General features: G+C 43.1%; 2 protein-coding genes across 2 annotated transcripts; one reads left to right on the forward strand and one right to left on the reverse strand.

Moving 5' to 3' along the window:
* The first annotated feature begins 822 nt into the window (after positions 1-822).
* LOC143317058 (angiopoietin-related protein 4-like) lies at positions 823-4,027 on the forward strand. The gene is made up of 7 exons (XM_076724998.1): positions 823-1,367; positions 1,869-1,979; positions 2,146-2,233; positions 2,662-2,775; positions 2,932-3,027; positions 3,124-3,408; positions 3,511-4,027. Exons 1-7 carry the CDS (start codon positions 900-902, stop codon positions 3,690-3,692), a joined length of 1,344 nt encoding a protein of 447 aa, XP_076581113.1. The 5' UTR covers positions 823-899; the 3' UTR covers positions 3,693-4,027.
* A 1,106-nt stretch (positions 4,028-5,133) lies between these two features.
* On the reverse strand, positions 5,134-15,842 carry LOC143317051 (dipeptidyl peptidase 9-like). Its single transcript, XM_076724986.1, has 21 exons — positions 15,646-15,842; positions 14,058-14,148; positions 12,805-13,049; positions 12,043-12,155; positions 11,562-11,735; positions 11,176-11,344; positions 10,989-11,099; positions 10,626-10,754; positions 10,110-10,171; positions 9,930-10,030; positions 9,614-9,791; positions 9,373-9,532; positions 9,106-9,185; positions 8,674-8,844; positions 8,426-8,561; positions 8,182-8,327; positions 7,615-7,761; positions 7,335-7,487; positions 7,035-7,177; positions 6,792-6,903; positions 5,134-6,361 (listed from the first exon to the last, which is right to left on the reverse strand). Exons 2-21 carry the CDS (start codon positions 14,111-14,113, stop codon positions 6,269-6,271), a joined length of 2,679 nt encoding a protein of 892 aa, XP_076581101.1. The 5' UTR covers positions 14,114-14,148; positions 15,646-15,842; the 3' UTR covers positions 5,134-6,268.
* Positions 15,843-16,388: the final 546 nt, after the last annotated feature.

Genomic DNA, 16,388 nt, shown 5'->3' on the forward strand with positions numbered 1-16,388 from the left:
GTTTTATTTGTGGAGCAATGTCACGCTTTTTTAAGTCAATCCGACACAAAATCTTACTAACTACGCAGAAGTCTTGGTAAAGTTGAATGTTTACTTTATTATAGGTTCTATAAATACAATGGAGATGTGTTTGAAAGGACATTTGAACTTGTGGATTCTTTAGTTACACAGAATTAAATCCACAACATTAAGTCCATTAATTGATCAGTTGATCGAGTGACAATTAATCTGCAATAATTTGGTAATTCATTAATTGTTTCAATATTTCCTTGAGGAAAAATCCCAAATATTTTCTGGCCCCAGGTTTCAAAATGTGTAAATCCACAGATTTAAACTCAAGAGGACATTTAATAATGTGAGGATATTGTGATGGGCATTTTCACTGTTTCCTGAAAAAAAAAAAAAAAAAAAAAAGGTCAACAGATTAATTGATGAAAAGAGCATACGAGTGTTTGATCAGCCATTACAAGACAAGAAGACTGATATGTTGGAAATTTATATCAAAAATTGATATTTACTTACACCTACAAACTATGTGTTGGACAAAATCAGATGCTTCCTCCAAAGTGCTTTAGCAGAAAAGCTCAGTTTGAGCCGAGAAAATGAAACAGAATCTATTTCACATTCCTGTATCAGAGACTGTTTAATCAGTAATTCAGACCATTGATTGCATCACAGTCCAAGTCCTCAGACGGGTGACCACTATGAAAGACTTTCCACACCCCCATCATGTCTTCATCCCCACCTCCAAGCTCTAACAGCCAATCAGAGCAGCCCTCTGCTGCAGCAGTGAGCTATAAAATCCCTCACGATGCCATTCAGCAGCAGACAACAGAGAAAGAGACATCAGAACCAGCCTTCATACTGAATCAGACCACAGACTCTCAGCAGACACAAAGATGAAGATGCCACAGCTTCTCATCATCCTGGTGACCATTCTGGTGCACGCAGCAGGCGCTTTCCCCGCTGACAGAAGAGGTCTGCCGGGCCGGGACAAACACGCCACCTGGGACGACGTGAACGTGGTGGCTCATGGCCTCCTGCAGCTGGGCCAGGGTCTGAAGGAGCACGTGGACAAGACCAAAGCCCACATGAGAGACGTCAACGCCAAACTGAAAGCCTTCAACGGCACGATGGCCGACCTGGAGAGGAAGCAGCAGGAGCAAGATGAAGCTCTGAAGGCGAGAAGCAGAGAGGTGGAGGAGAGGGAGAGGCTGGCAACAGAGCTGGCTGAGGAGGTGAGGGGGCAGGTGGAGGAGGCGAAGAAGCAGAGTGAGGACATCCGCTCCAGGATGGACAGACTGGAGGAGAAGGTGGATGAAGTGCAAGGTGTGGACAGCAACAACAGCGATCACACATTCATCCAGGTGAGAGACAAATACTACTTTCATGCTGTTATTTCTAATGGAAAATATCAGTCCTGTGTGGTTATTCTTCAACTAGACAGAGACGTCTGCAATGAGTAAAAACTGCAAAAGCAAATGTTCTAAAAAAGTGTCACTACTGAAGTCCACATCCATCAGATATCATTGAAATTTTTAAATGGACTTCAACAACTGGTCTGAAGCCAAATTACATCTAAAAATCAAACAAATCATGCAAAACAGAAGCTTTTCTGAAAATGAATGACAGAAAACAACCTTATCCACAGACTAACTATGTGCTGTCAATTGTTTCCCACCTAAATACTTTCATCCTAGAGGGGACGTGCCTGTGAATACATGCAGTGGAGCACGTTTCCACAGGCACGTCCTGAGGAACAGTGATGAGCTATCTGATTTGATTACGTGTTTGCTCCTGGGTACAAGTAAATTGAGAAATCTTTCTGATGCTGTGAAGCTCATGTTGGATTTTTTCTTTCTGTCCAGAGGCTGGTGGTGGCTCAGAACAGACGCATTGACCAGCTGGTGGAGAAAATCAAGCACCAACAAGACAAACTGGAGAAGCAGAGTCTGCACCTGCAAGCGCTGCAGAGCAAGGTGAGTTAAACCACAGCAGACTTCATGATGTTAGCCGGTGAGAGAGAACAAACCTGTCACCTCTCAGCTGCAGCGTGACCCCTCTGACCAAAGCACGACCGTTACAACATTAATATTCTGTTAAGTGGTGAAAGAGATCATCTCACGCTCCTCTGTGATCCTCTAGGTCGCACATAAGAGAGTGAAATCACACAGACGGAGAGATGAAGAGACTGCGCTGAGGGGAGAGGCAGAGCACAGCAACAACACAACAGGTAAGGAAACAAACCGTACGAGAAAGCTTTAAAGTTATGAAGATGGAAGTCGCAGCGAGGGAGCTGAACAGACACAAAGCGCACATACATACATACACATTTTGAAGTGAAACACGACTTCCTGGAGTACGCCTCTGCAGAGGACATTAAATAAAATTGTGTCGGAGGAGTAAAAGTTCACCTTTGCACCTGAGTTTATAATACTTGACTCGCTGGCAGAGCAGCTCACACACAGTCCAAAGATCAGGGGGAACACCGACGGCAGCTTTGAAACACACCTACTGCACTGGATGTTTGCAGGACACGCTAAGCTTTGCTCTCTGCAAGCCCTGATAACAAGCAAGGCATTGAATAACATGACATAACAACATCAAACCAAAGATTCATCAGCAAATCCTGACAAGTTTTCTGTGTTCTGGTTTTCTCAGGTTTTGCCAAAGACTGTCACGAACTGTTTGTACAAGGGCAGCGAGCCAGCGGCGTCTACACAATCCAACCAGAGAGCTCCCGGCCCTTCAACGTCCTCTGTGACATGACCTCAGGTGAGTCAAACAGGAGCTGCTCTGCTTTGACTCATAACAGTGCTGTTACACACCAGAGGAGGATTTTTAGTTTAAATGATAAGAAAGGATATCAGTGTCATGAGAAATCTAAAGGCGTTTAGGACCTCTTTAGCTGAGTCTGTCCTTTCTCTGCAGAAGGTGGATGGACCGTCATCCAGAAACGCCAAGATGGATCCCAGAACTTCAATCAGCTGTGGGAAAGCTATAAGAGAGGCTTCGGCAGCCTGAACGGTGAGCACAAACAAGAAGCTGAAAAGGTTCATCAAATATCTGCCATCACTAGACCTCCAGTGGCAAAAATAAACCTCATCATTTCTTGTCCTTCAGGCGACTTTTGGTTGGGCTTGGAGAGCATCCATTCCCTGTCCAAACAAGGCCAGTACGTCCTGCAGATGGAGCTCTCTGATTGGGCGGGACAGCAGCAGGTGGCAGCTCGTTATCGATTCCAACTTGATGGAGAAGAGAAGTTGTTCGCTCTCCACCTGGAGGAGGAGTCTTCATCTGGGGTTCAGGAGGACATAATGACGACCGGAGCCTCCGGTCTTCCTTTCTCCACGGCCGACAGAGACAACGACCTCGCTGCAGACGTCAGCTGTGCTGAGCTGCTCTCAGGTACGACTGCTTCACTCAACAGCTGCACACCAAAAGGTCTGGATGGCTTCATACAGGGAGAGGTTGGTGGCGGCCTTTTACACAAATGTTCTTTTGTTGCAGGTGGTTGGTGGTTCAGCAGCTGTGGTGACTTGAACCTCAACGGCAGATATCCCAGAAGGCCGAGCGTGCTCAGACGACATCATTTCAGAAGACAAGGGATGTTTTGGACGTCCACAAAGGGACAGAAGAACTCTGTGAGGACCACTCTGCTGAAGATCGCACCTGCTACCACAAAGCAATGAGCAGATCAGGACCAAAGAAAACATCGTTAAATGTTAACAAAGGACTAAATGAATAACATGCTCGTTAATGATCACCCGATCATTGACTGGATCATATTTCTATGCTATGCCATATGATAACTCATTGTCTCAGCAGACACTTTCAGTCATATTGACATTGTAACTCTATTCCCTTTATAAGGGTTCGCTTTTCAGTCTTATTTTGTAATACTTGCTGTATGTGTTTTAAATACTTACACTTTAATAATGTAGAGAGTATTATTTTCTACATTTATACACTTTTTATATTTCATGGATATGAAGTGGATGAAAATAAAGCTTTTAAAAGTTTCATGAATCCTGGCTCTGAGCTCATGTTTGAAGACGTTAAGAGTGTACAAACACAATGGCCATCCGTGAAATAAAAACCCTGAGAGGAAACGCATTTTACACTTTCATTATAAAATCACAGTGAGTTACAGTGAGTAAAGAGCTCAGATTAACTCTGAGCTTTCAGACTTCTTTTAATTCATTATGAGGCTCGATAATGAAAAATTAACCACAAACTTTTATTCAATACATGATTGAGTGACTGAAATATGAGATTTAAGGCCAGCATGTTAACCAGCGTGGGCCTTTGTTTTAAGGGAGATGCTGTTTGCAGCCATGACGGTTTCCTTAACCTAACCAAGTAGTTTTGTTGCCTAATAGTAAGTCATCTAAGTCAAAAGGGGAAAAAAAAAGACTCATCATTGACCTTTGGTTTCACACAGGACCCGTCACTCCAGCCTTCTGGGTGAAAGTCCTGTGTTTGACTCATTGATCCACCACAACACCCCCCAATGTGCACTTTCACTGTTTCACTCTTTATACTACGAATTCTTCTGTTAACATCTATTAACATGCAAATTAATACCTCACATGCTGCATCACTGCTGTTGATTAAATTAAGTAATTTGGGTGTTTGTTGCACCTGAGCTGACAGACTGCATGTTTATGTGGGCATATGGCTGCCATGGGGAACATTATGATCGTCCATGACGTCTCTTTCTCACATACTTTAATTTTGTTTTAACGCCTGGGGAGCTTTGAAATAGCTGACCAGGATTTGTTTGGCACTGCTGCCCCCTGCTGGAGGAAATGGTACCTTGTTAAACACAGGGCTCTGTTTTACTTCTGTGCCAGGCTGGATCACAGCATTATATGAAGAAGATAAAATCCTTAAGTCTTACATCTCTAACAAATTCTTATTCTTACTGCTGCTTTCCCCTTTAACTTAAGAGCACAAATACCAGGTGCGTTGAGTTAATTCATGTTTTTGTGGAGTGTTTGTTGAGTAGTTTTTCTCTGAGTCTGATTTAGTACAGATTCTAAAGCTCTCTGAGACAAATGCTTGATTTTGGGTGAGTAAAACGGACTACTGAGAGTCCTCGTGTGCTTTTTAAAAATAATACATTTCATGTGGTGACAAGACCTTGAAAAAGATTTATTTCTGTTTATTTCTTCAATATCTGACAGTACATTTAACCATGTACAGGTCACAACAGCTCATCTCACAGATGGTCAACAGACACACATAACAAGGCATTTCACTGTCGTCAGTCCTCAGACAGATTCCCTGATATATACTATACGAGCAGGCACTCTTAAACTCTTGCAAGGCACCTCAGACTGCCAACAGCTGCGTCACGCATCATCTTATGGGTCAGATTGTTGGCACCAAGGCAAATATGTAATATGTGCAAAAGTCCTCAGCAGCAGAAGAAAAAAGAAGCTCCCCTGAAAATTAAAGCAAGCGAGTGACACTGCAACAGGGCGCTACATATTTCCACCATTCATGAATGCATAAGAATCCATAAAAATATTTTTCAATATGCAATAAAAGTGTGTCGTGTAGTTTTTTTGTTTTTCTTTTTGAGTCTGTGCTCTCATAGATTTCTTTTCATGTGGTGTGCCACACTTCTATCTACAAGACAAAAAAAGACTACATGGTTTACAACACAGGGGGTTAAGAGCTTGCTTGTCTGCTCTCATAGAGCTTCATGTTCACTCACCTCACTCCAGTGTTTATTCACAGACACACATAAACCATAATTTTATCAGTAAAAGAAGTCTCTTGGGCGCAGCAGGTCCACCTCTGTACTTGTTGCATTGTTGACGTGTTGTGTTAATGGTGTGACGAGCAGCATTTTAAACATCAATTTCATCATTGTCTCATTGTGATTCTTTCTGTTGTCGCCACAATGTCAGAAAGCTTCAGCCCAGTTTGATCTGGATGAACAGCGCCCTCTGCAGGCTTCCCTCCACTGTAAAATACAGCGTAAAGACTACCAGACGTCGCTCAGTGATGGTCTCATTTATGGTGATTTCACTAAAATCTTAATCTTGTAGTGATTTATTGATGCTAAAGTGCTTCCACACCGTTGAAACTGACAAACAACTCTTGAGGTGTGATGAGGTTTGGCATAGCTTGAATTCAACATATCATAAAAACTGGTGAAAGGGAAGGGTTTAAATAAATGGAGGAAAGGGGAGGAGGAGACAAGGAGAGGAGGGTAGAGAGAGAAGAAGTGAAAGTCAGTGTGTAGAAAGGCTTATCAGAGGTTCTGCTGGAGGAAGTGCAGCAGCGTAATTTCGTAATGTTCCCCAGACTCTGGACATCGGATGCTGTGTCGCTCGTTGGGATAAACCTGGAAGAACAGAAAACATGTTCAGTCAGTGTGGGATTAGCTGGATTCTTTCACACTTTAAAGGTCTTACTTTCAATTCTAGTCTGATATATTCTTAATCAAACTACGATGCATGACCTTATAGGAGGTGAAGGGGATTTTTTTCACAGGCAATTATCATTCAATTTGTAGAAAACAACAACAACAATCTCCATGTTTGTAGACATCCTTGAATTTTCTTTATTCACGAGAAATTATCAAATGCAAATACAATGCAATTTCTAAACTAAACCATGTTGTTCTGAAATACTGGAAAAGCTGCAGAAGCTTTGCACTCGAGCTTCCTCCCTGGTGCTGTTTTGCTTCAGTTTATTAAGAAATGAAGAGACCCAAACAAGAACAAGACCCAAATTCTACACTAAACTCAGGACAAGTGGGTAAATCCTCCTACCTGCAGGTTGTACGGCTTCCCAGCCCGGATGAGTTGAGACACCAGGAAGTTCGTGTGGAAAAAGTGCACATTCTCATCTAGAAACCCATGCAGGATCAGCAGTCTGTTGGGCCTGCATTTCACACAAAGACAGTTTCTGTACTCATGTTCACATACGAACAGCTGACAGGAGAGAAGGACCACAATCAAACTGTATCATTCAACCTGGAGATAAAAGAGGCAGATAACACAAAAAGCTCTCACTCATTGGGGAGTTTGTCAACATGCAGGGCGACAGAACAGGCCTCGTATCCCTTCTGGTTTTTGTCGGGTGTGTCCAGATATCGCTCTGTGTAGCCGGTGTCGTAAGCCATCCACAACGTCACGGGAGCTCCTGCAACGGCAACCTGGAAAAACAAACAGGAAGTCAAACAGAGGCACTTCTTTGTTTTTTTACAAAAATGAGCACAAAATGAACTGTAGTGGATAGCAAAGTGTAAAAAAAAAAAAAAAAAAAGTAAACATAATGTTAGCACGGTAAGAGAGAACGTTAGCGGTTTTGACCTTGAAGATGTCAGGTTTGTGGATGAGGCCCATGAGGGACAGGAAGCCTCCATACGACCAGCCGTGGATGGCAACACGACTCAGGTCCACAAACTTATACTTGTCAGCTACGTAGTGCAAACCCTCCACCTGGTCTTCAATCTCCACCTGACCCTGATTGGAGAACAGAGAGGTAAGTGCAGAACACACAGTGACACAGCTGTAAAACATCCCCGTGTTCATGCCTCTACATGAGTCACGTCCATTCCTGGACCAGACGGATGGTTTATGTGATAACTACCATTCTGTCCTTCACAGCTCCTTCAAACTTGAGTCCTCGCTGACAGGAGCCCCGTCCATCGATGACCAGCACAGCGTAGCCCAGAGACGCCAGTGTGCTCAGCCGCAGGTACTTCACCCCTTTGTAAGAGTTATTCACTAACTGGACCTGGAAGGAAAAAAAAGGAGTTCACAGAAATGTCATTTAGAAAAAAAACACTTTAACTAAAGCTTCGACTGTCTGTTACTCTGACATCATCACATCATCCTGCTGAAGTGTCCACACGCAAAACTCTGACTGCTTCTTCTTCTTGACAGTCTGCCAAATGCTTAAAACTCCGCTTTAACCGAAGCTGTTGTACTATTATAGATGTGAAGCAGAACATTTGGGATTTTCTAACACAGGACTTACAGACAAAGAGACATTTTTTAATTCAAAAAACAAGACATTACTGGTTTGCCTCCACTAAGCAAGATAGATTAAAAAAAAAAAAAAAAAAAAACAGAAGCAAGAGCAAGTGGTTCATTAAGATTTAGCCTTTAAATCTACATGACATCTAATCTAATGTAACAGTGGAAGAGATCAAACCTGCGGGCCGCCGTAGACAAAGACGACGGTGGGATGCTTCCTGCCGGGCACCAGTTTGTGTGGTTTGTACAACATGCCATACAGCTCGAAGCCCGACTTCCCCGTGAAGCTGAAGATCTCTGGAGGAGTGTAGTCTAATGGAAAACCTGCAAAATAAAGAGCAGAAACACAAGGAAAAATATTATAAAGCTGGAAAAAGAAGCTGTCACACTTTATCTGTTACAAACAAACACTGTTTCAGTACCAGACGACTCCATCATGCTCGCCCAGAACAGAGGCTCTTTGTGCAGCGGGTCGCTGTCCGAGCCGTTCAGCTTGTAGATGTGTACGCAGGGCGTCGTGGTCAAGCTGCTGTAATGGCTGACAAACATATCAAATGTCTGCATAGAAAAAAACAGAAAACAAAACAGCGTTAAACAGCATCCAGAACACAAACTGCCATACTTGTGTGTGTGTGTTTGTGTGTGTGTGCGCGCGCGCGCGTCGGGATACCTGGCTCACAGAGCAGCTGTGGGAGAAGCCGGGTTTGGTGAGTCGGACGATTTCGCCCGGCGAGTCATAGCTCACGACATAGAGGTGATGCTCCAGAGGAGAGTCTTTGGTTCCCTGGAAGTAAACCAGCTTCGCTGCCTCGTTCACCCAAATCTGAGGACTGGACGAACGCTGCACAAACACCACAGAGCAAGAAAATCTGTTTGCACGTTTTGTTGAGACAGAAACATTAAAAAAATCAGTATGTTCATTTGAAGTTGATTTCTTCAGTTCCTGTTCATACCTGCCTTACTCCCTTCATCAGTTGTTCATGTACCATTTCTACATTATTATAGCAAAGTCTTGATTATATGTATATGGAACCAATACATCAGCCCATCTCAGAGGACTGATGAGGGTGTGGTTGTATATTTCTGCTGCTCTGGGCTTTACCTTTGCTCCGTGATTGGCCAGCACCTCCCACTCCCCACTGGTTACTGTCACCTCCTCTTTGACCGGGCACTTGAAATCATCTGGTGAGAGAGAAGATAAGAGGATAAACTCAGCGATAAATCCACTTAAATATCACAGTGTGCTTTTTTTAAAATTAATTTTTCAAATATTTAAACATGAATAAATCCATTTTCTAATTAAGATAATTAAATGAAGTCATGACACCTTCTCTGAGGACATTTAGTCTGCTACAGCTGACAGTGTTACCTTCAGAGTGCGTGTAGCCTTTGGCCCAGCTGTAGCTGCCCCGCTGCAACATGGAGGTGATCTTGTACAGGTGGCAGAAACCTGTTTTTGATTCATTCACGGTTATGAAGGTGATCTCATCATCACTGGTTTGGATGAATGGATGGAAGATGTCATGGACCTGAAAGACAGAAATACAGGATCAATTCATCAGCGTGAGTCATAAGGTGGGGCCGTAACAGACAGGCGTGTTGGGCCTCACGTTGATCCAGATGTCGCTGGTCTCCTGGTAGATGATGAAGGGCTGGACAGTGTCTCCGAGGGCCTCCAGGCTCTTCCGCCTGCTGGTCTCGTCCTGATGTGCCGGGACGAAGAGCGCCGGAGGCAGCAGGACCAACTGGAGGCGCTGCTGCCGTCGGTCCATCATGACCGCCCACGCACTGACAGAGTGAGGAGAGGAGGTGTCGTGATGGGTGTGAGCAGTATACTGAGTCCATGACATTCAGTTCTGGGCTTTGGAGCTTCTGACGCTCAGCAAAGCTTAAAAGTGCTTTTAAAGTTCAAGGGAAAACTCTTACTATCGGCCGTCTTTTGTCCATCCAGCTCTGGTGATGTATTCAGCACCAGGGAAGAGGCTGGTGAAGGGAACAGGCAACTCCTTCTCCTGCGTGCTGACAATCTGAGGGAGACACAACGCTGCCATCTGAACATCTCTCTGGAGAACCTTCGAGTAGACCTTCACATTCTGTGGCACTTACTTTGCCGAGACTGTCCGTCCTGATTTCTGCTATTTTCAGAGTGATATCAGGATTCTTGCTGCCTGGAAAAAAAAACAAAACAACAAAACATAAACACACATGAAACCTTCCTGATATTAACGGGAGTCTGGAAAAGTAACGTGAGCTGTTATAAATATCAGGCTGTTCTGGCTGAGCTACACAACAAACCTTTACGGAGTTTAAAACGGATCCCTGAGGAGTTTTTGACCTCTTGCAGGACTCCGGAGCCGTTTTCTTATAAATGGGTCGACATTTTGTTTGTTTCGAAATGATACTTGTAATGGGCTTTGAAAATGTTTTAGAAGGAAGGACATGCATTCAACGCCTTTCGCTGCACCTCAAAGTGTGAATGTAAATAAATCTTCTGCATGATTACAAGAAAACCCCACAGGGCACCTTTAAATAAACACGCCTGCTGCAAAGTGCTTTTTGTATCATCCACAACCAACAAACAACAAATGCATCACATATTTTACAGTGTGTGTTTCTGTGTACCTGCTCTTGGGTATCTGTAGACATCGGTCTTGCGCTCCTCCAAAGCCGGAGATGGAACATGAATGATCTCGACTACGGACTCGTCCACCTCCTCATACAGAATCTGCAGAGTCTTACCACCATCTGATTCTAAGCCAGAGAGAGACCAATAAAACCAGTTAAAGACAGTTAAAGCAGACAGGAGCAAACTGCAGAGGTAAACTCATTATTATTATTATTATTACTATTATTTAAACCACTTTTAGAAAAGTCTCACATGAATAAATTCTTGTTATTGATCCATCGAATAATAAACAATCTTGATTTGAAAGCTACTAATATTAGAGTTATCATGATCACTGATGATAAGCCATGATAAGTCACCTTCACACGCAGCTGGTGACCACCAGTATCCAGTGAAGCGGTCAAACTCCTCCTGTGTGACGAAAGTGGCTACACCGGCAGATTTGGTGTCCTCCTTTGGGTTATCAATACCTAAAATGAATATGGAGAAGAATAAAAACACTGTGGAGTCTGAGGAAAGACCATCTGACCATCTGTCAGTCCTGACCTTTGTGGCAGAAGGTGAGCCTCCTCTCTTCACCCGTCTCAATGCTGGTCACCCAAATGTCGCTGTTGTTGATGAAGCCGATGAAGTTGGGGTCCCCGGGGCAGATCTTGGGGTCCATGCGTGTACCTGAATTCTGGCTCTTGATCTCAACAGGCTCCACAGGAGAAGTCTGCACAAACACACAGAGGAGGTGGAGGAGGTGAGGTCACAACTGCTGCAGCTCTACTTTGTCTTTGTGGAACTCAATAGAGCCAAAAGTGACTTAAAACTGCAGAAATCTCACCCTCTGGCTAAGGAGTTGTTCATATTCAGTAACCTTATCAACCCCTGCAGGGCTGTAACAGTCACTGGTGATGAAAGTCTTACTTAGCTGTCCTTTAACTCACAATGAAGCTCTTGTTTCCCCCATCACGGCAGTAGTACAGGCTGCTGTTGGCCTGGAACAGGAAGAGGCCACTGGGACGATGGTAATCATAGGAGGTGATGCCAGAAACCCCCAAACGTTTCCTCTCACGCAGCAGCTCCTCCTCCCGGGAGAAGCCCCCATGGTGAGAGCTGGCCTGAGGTCAAGGGCGACAGGAGGACACACAACATGACAATGCTGGCCGAGCGAGGTCAATGTCAAAGAGACTTTGTTCGGGGCATGAAAAACAAACAAACAGTAAGAAAACATTACCATAGTAAATTAAACAGACAATCGTCATGTACCAATTAACAGAACCTCTTCTCTCTTCAGCAGGAACAAGGACAGATGCTTCACAACCACCCTCTGACCGATTAAATACTCCTTTAAAAATCTGGGTCAGGTCGGATGATTGCCATGAAAATGCCAGCGAGTGGAAGAAGAGGGCGAAAAATCATCCTCACCTGAAAGTGATCCAGCATCTGTTTCCACGATAAAACCAGCAGAGCATCTTTGCGGACCTTCTTGGGAATGTCTGAGTAGAGTAGAGCATTCTCCCTGCTGGCATAAGGCATTCCTGTACGAACAGAGAGGACAGCCAGACTTTCTTAAGAAATCCGACTACTATAAAACTCTCCCTGTATGATGGGTGGCACGACCATTTATATATTCAAAACTGAGCTACCATAGATACAGATCTTACAGATCTTTGTAGTGCACATTATACAACTTAACACAGCTCTGGAAATATTATCACACACTAGAACAAGCTGGTTTAGATATGGCAGCACAGAACAGCAACCATTTTGAAGACATTCTCTGCACTGCAGCTGCAACAGAAAAAAACAGAAAGACGACCACAAAATGGTTGAGTTTCGTGTTTTCTCCAGCACACACTAAAAAGATCCACTGCAGCTCTCTCGATGTCAAATGAGCTTGAAAACAGTTGCAGGCTGGCAACTCTGACTCACCAGCTGTATCCACAGATTATTCACAGAAGCATGACACTGTTCAAAGTGAATGAAAGGAAGCAACTGAATCTGCAGGGCAATAAGTCAGTGCCTGCTAAAAGCATCTTACGTAAGCTGGCTTTTATTCATTTTTCGACACATATTGTAGAAAATTGCATTATTTGGCACTCAGCGCATTTCAATTCTGGGCCCAGTCTGAAGATGAAAAAATGATTAAGCTGTGACAGCTCCCAGCTTTCAGGTCCCTGAGCTCACCCAGGTAGTAGATGCGGTGGGAGTGCGGGCTGGCCTCGTCCTTCTGGATGAACTGGAAGTCATGTGGTGCCTTGTTGATAACCACGCCTGTGTTCTTGCGGCTGTTGTGGATGATCTTCCGCAGGCCATCCCACGTATGCTTCTCCACCTGGAACTGGGTGGGATTCACGTCCTCCATCTCCACCACCTCTGTGCTGTCCGACAGCTCGTCCACCCCCGTCATGCCTGCCAGTGCTTCTCTGACGCTGCAGACAGAAACTCAGGCTGATCAGCTCAGACACATCGACAGTAAATCACAAATGGGAGAGTAACACCAGCAAACTGCCAAACACAGGACGGATATACCTTTGAGGACGATTTCATGTATCTCCTGAATCAGACCCTCAGCTGACATTAATCATGGACAACCCCTCTCACCCCCTGCATCAGACATTAATGCATTTATTTTTATCTGCATCTCTTTCTCTATTCTTGCTATAACTGCTGTCTGTAACAACATAATTTCCCCGATGTCTAAAGTGGTCTATTGGTTGATCAGTCCACCACTTTGGTCCAGACTGAAATATCTGAACAAATATTGGTTCAACTTTGTCGATTTAGCGCCACCAGCAATTGTAATTTGTGCTTTATTTTGGTTTAAGAACACAATTAATGACATTCCCATCACGCTCAGCTGTACTGTGTGCTTTATTAGCTAATGCTATCATGAAAACATGCTAAACTAGGACGGTGAACATGGGAATAATTACTGGCTACTTGTCAGCATGCTAGCGTGTAAACTAAAGTATAAGAATAATAATAATAACTTTATTACTTGTAATTGTTTCAGAAATAATGCAGCACTTTTTCAAAAGAGTTATTAAGTGCTTTATGTGGAAATAAATTAGGATAAAGCAATTGAATAGGAGAAATAAAATATAAAACAACAAAATAATATAAAAATAAACAAATAGAATAGAGAGAACTACAGTAACACAAACAGATTAAGGAGGTTTTCATCAGTCATTTTAAAGTGATGGTGACTGCAGGTTTGAGATCTTAGTCAGCATTCAAAGTACCTCAATTCATTAATACACATCGCCAGCATTGTTAAAATATCAAGTGACTGATTTTGCCCTTCAGCTCATTTCCTAACAGAATCCTTTTTGGCAGCAAACACGACGGAAAACCTTTCAAAAGCTTCAACTAAAACATTTTTCATGTGATCAACATAAATAAAAATTAAAACCAAACATGCCAAAAATGTCCCGTACCTTTCCTGGCCGTCTTCAGTTTTGTCTTCAATTTTCAGCCTCTTTACTCTGTGCATTAACCGTTCAACAACCCTGGACCAGACCCGACACCCTGTGGGAATCCAGGTAAACACATGAGAACTGAAGAGGTTTCCTTCAAGCTAAAGCAAATTCCACAGCATTTACACGGCAGCACCTGGTCTAACATTCACACAACATTTACACAGATCTGTCAAAACCTCAGCTATGCTCACATGCGACCAACAGTGAAAGCATTACTGAGGTGACGGCCCCGTTCTGGGCAGACATCTCTGTGCTGCTTCATGGAGGAGCTGCTGCTCTTCAGCGGACAAATGGCCACACTTCCAGCTGCCTGTTCCTGATATGGCGTCTCACTGAGTGTGACTCAGCTGCATGACGCTGACACTTCAATGTCTGTGTCACAACTGTGGCAAATGTTACACAGTAACTCCACATTTTACTGTAGGCGGTACGCTGTAGGCTGTTCTTCGTGGGGCCTAAATGAAGTGCAAATTCGGCAGAAGTTCATTCCCAGAAAACACCAAAGCAGCTTCCTTTGCCAATTCATGAGTTATCAGATCTGTCAGAGGCACAAATGTCATACTCGTAAATTAGAGTTGATTAGAGTGAGTTTATGAAACAGGAAAACACGACTAAAACATTCATTCATTCATTCATTCATTCATTCTTCCCACATACAACCACCTGTGAGTGAAGCTGCAGGTCACATAAGCTCCATCCACTGACGAAGGCTGTGACATGATGTTAAAAACTCTTTTTGTCAAATGACTAAAACATCTGTTTGCTCTGTCAAATCTATCCATCTCTTCACTGTAACTGTATTGAAACAACACTATTTCTTGGTCTGTCTATTCTGATGTCCTTTACTGTGATCTACTTCACTGCAGTCTGATTTACTGTCTTTAAGACATACAGTCCTGTGTGTTTGAATACCCTGAAACAAGCATTTCCTTTGTGTGTGATGCAGTTATTGCAAAATATTTTGTCATATTTATGAAAATGTTGAATTTTGTTTTGTTTACTCGACATGGAGCCTTTCCCCCAGTGAAAGAGCAAACACAAACTGAAAGTAAAAATAAAATTCATTTCACTGGATACAGAGTGAATCACTATTGAAAACCTGTCAGTTTATTCTCCCAGAGTCTGTACCCAACACCTGAGCTCCTGTCTCTGTGATATCTCTGTCATCATTCTCTGAGTTAAGTACGTTTTGTGTGTTTTCTGGCATCCATGTAAAATTCAATTTTATGTGACTGACAAAAAAAAAACAACTACTTTTAGTTTTCCTGATGACACATCAGCTCATGAAGCTATAAGGTCCACACACTGACCGACAGCTGCACACCTCTCAGATAACATCTGGCTGAGTGTGTCCTCTCCATCAAACCTGACAAACCACAATGTCAGAGCGATTAAAAGCCTCTGTGCGCACACTGAACGTTTCCTGGAGCTAGCTTGTTAGCCGCCCATTGAACAGGGACTGCAGACTCGTTAGCTAACGCAACAAACAGCATTTCTGGATGGAAACACATCAAAAACAGTAAACACTCGTCGATTTTTAGCTTACACTTTCTGCCCCAAAACCTTGAAAGTTTTTCTCCCTTTGTCGAGGAAACGTCTGTGTTGAAATAACGGTCAGGGTCGGAATAAATTACAGAAGTCAACTACTTTCCAAAGAGCAGGTAGCTTAATGCTAATATGCTAACAACGCGGAAGTAGCTCGATGAATTAAACGTTCCAAGATAACAACCTCTAACCCGGAAACGATCCGTCATTTTTTGTATCTGCCTATTCCATAAATGCATTTGCATCAGCAGCTTTTAATTATTTCAGCTTGCTTTGGTCCCTCTTTTAGTAGACAGCAGAAATAACCCTCCTGCAATTCTGTGGAAATCCAAAACCATAATAATAGCAATTCAGAAAACTTGGGTGTTTTCTTCAAAGTGCTTGAAAGCATCTGAATACTGGTGGAATTTCACTGTTTAACACTTCGTTTCATCTCAGAAAAGGTCGCAGTGACTCCTCTCTTTGTTTAAGGCTGACATCTACAAATGTCTCGGTTTGTGTAATCAACAGTCCAGAACTCAAAGATACCTCATTAACAATGACATCAAACAGAGAAAGGCAGCATATCTTCACATTATAGATACTAGAACCATTAATTTTTGTGTGTGACATTTGTGCTTGTGAAATGTTAATGATAAATCAATCATGAAAAAACTCGCAGATTTATTTTGTCAATCTACTGCTTGAGTAGTCGACTAGTTGTTTCAGCTCTACTGTGCAGATCTTCCACCGAAACAACAACAA

Source organism: Chaetodon auriga, chromosome 3 (genome assembly GCF_051107435.1).
Source record: "Chaetodon auriga isolate fChaAug3 chromosome 3, fChaAug3.hap1, whole genome shotgun sequence".
Taxonomy (NCBI): domain Eukaryota; kingdom Metazoa; phylum Chordata; class Actinopteri; order Chaetodontiformes; family Chaetodontidae; genus Chaetodon; species Chaetodon auriga.

Bases quoted from the DNA above. Each gene is read 5' to 3' on its own strand.
- LOC143317058 (XM_076724998.1), top strand. From the start codon at position 900: ATGAAGATGCCACAGCTTCTCATCATCCTGGTGACCATTCTGGTGCAC. The intron at 1,368-1,868 runs GTGAGAGACAAA...CTTTCTGTCCAG, and splicing joins GCGATCACACATTCATCCAG to AGGCTGGTGGTGGCTCAGAA. The intron at 1,980-2,145 runs GTGAGTTAAACC...GTGATCCTCTAG, and splicing joins TGCAAGCGCTGCAGAGCAAG to GTCGCACATAAGAGAGTGAA.
- LOC143317051 (XM_076724986.1), bottom strand. From the start codon at position 14,113: ATGCACAGAGTAAAGAGGCTGAAAATTGAAGACAAAACTGAAGACGGC. The intron at 13,050-14,057 runs GTACGGGACATT...TTCTGTCTGCAG, and splicing joins ACTGAAGACGGCCAGGAAAG to CGTCAGAGAAGCACTGGCAG. The intron at 10,172-10,625 runs GTACACAGAAAC...TTTTTTTTCCAG, and splicing joins CTACAGATACCCAAGAGCAG to GCAGCAAGAATCCTGATATC.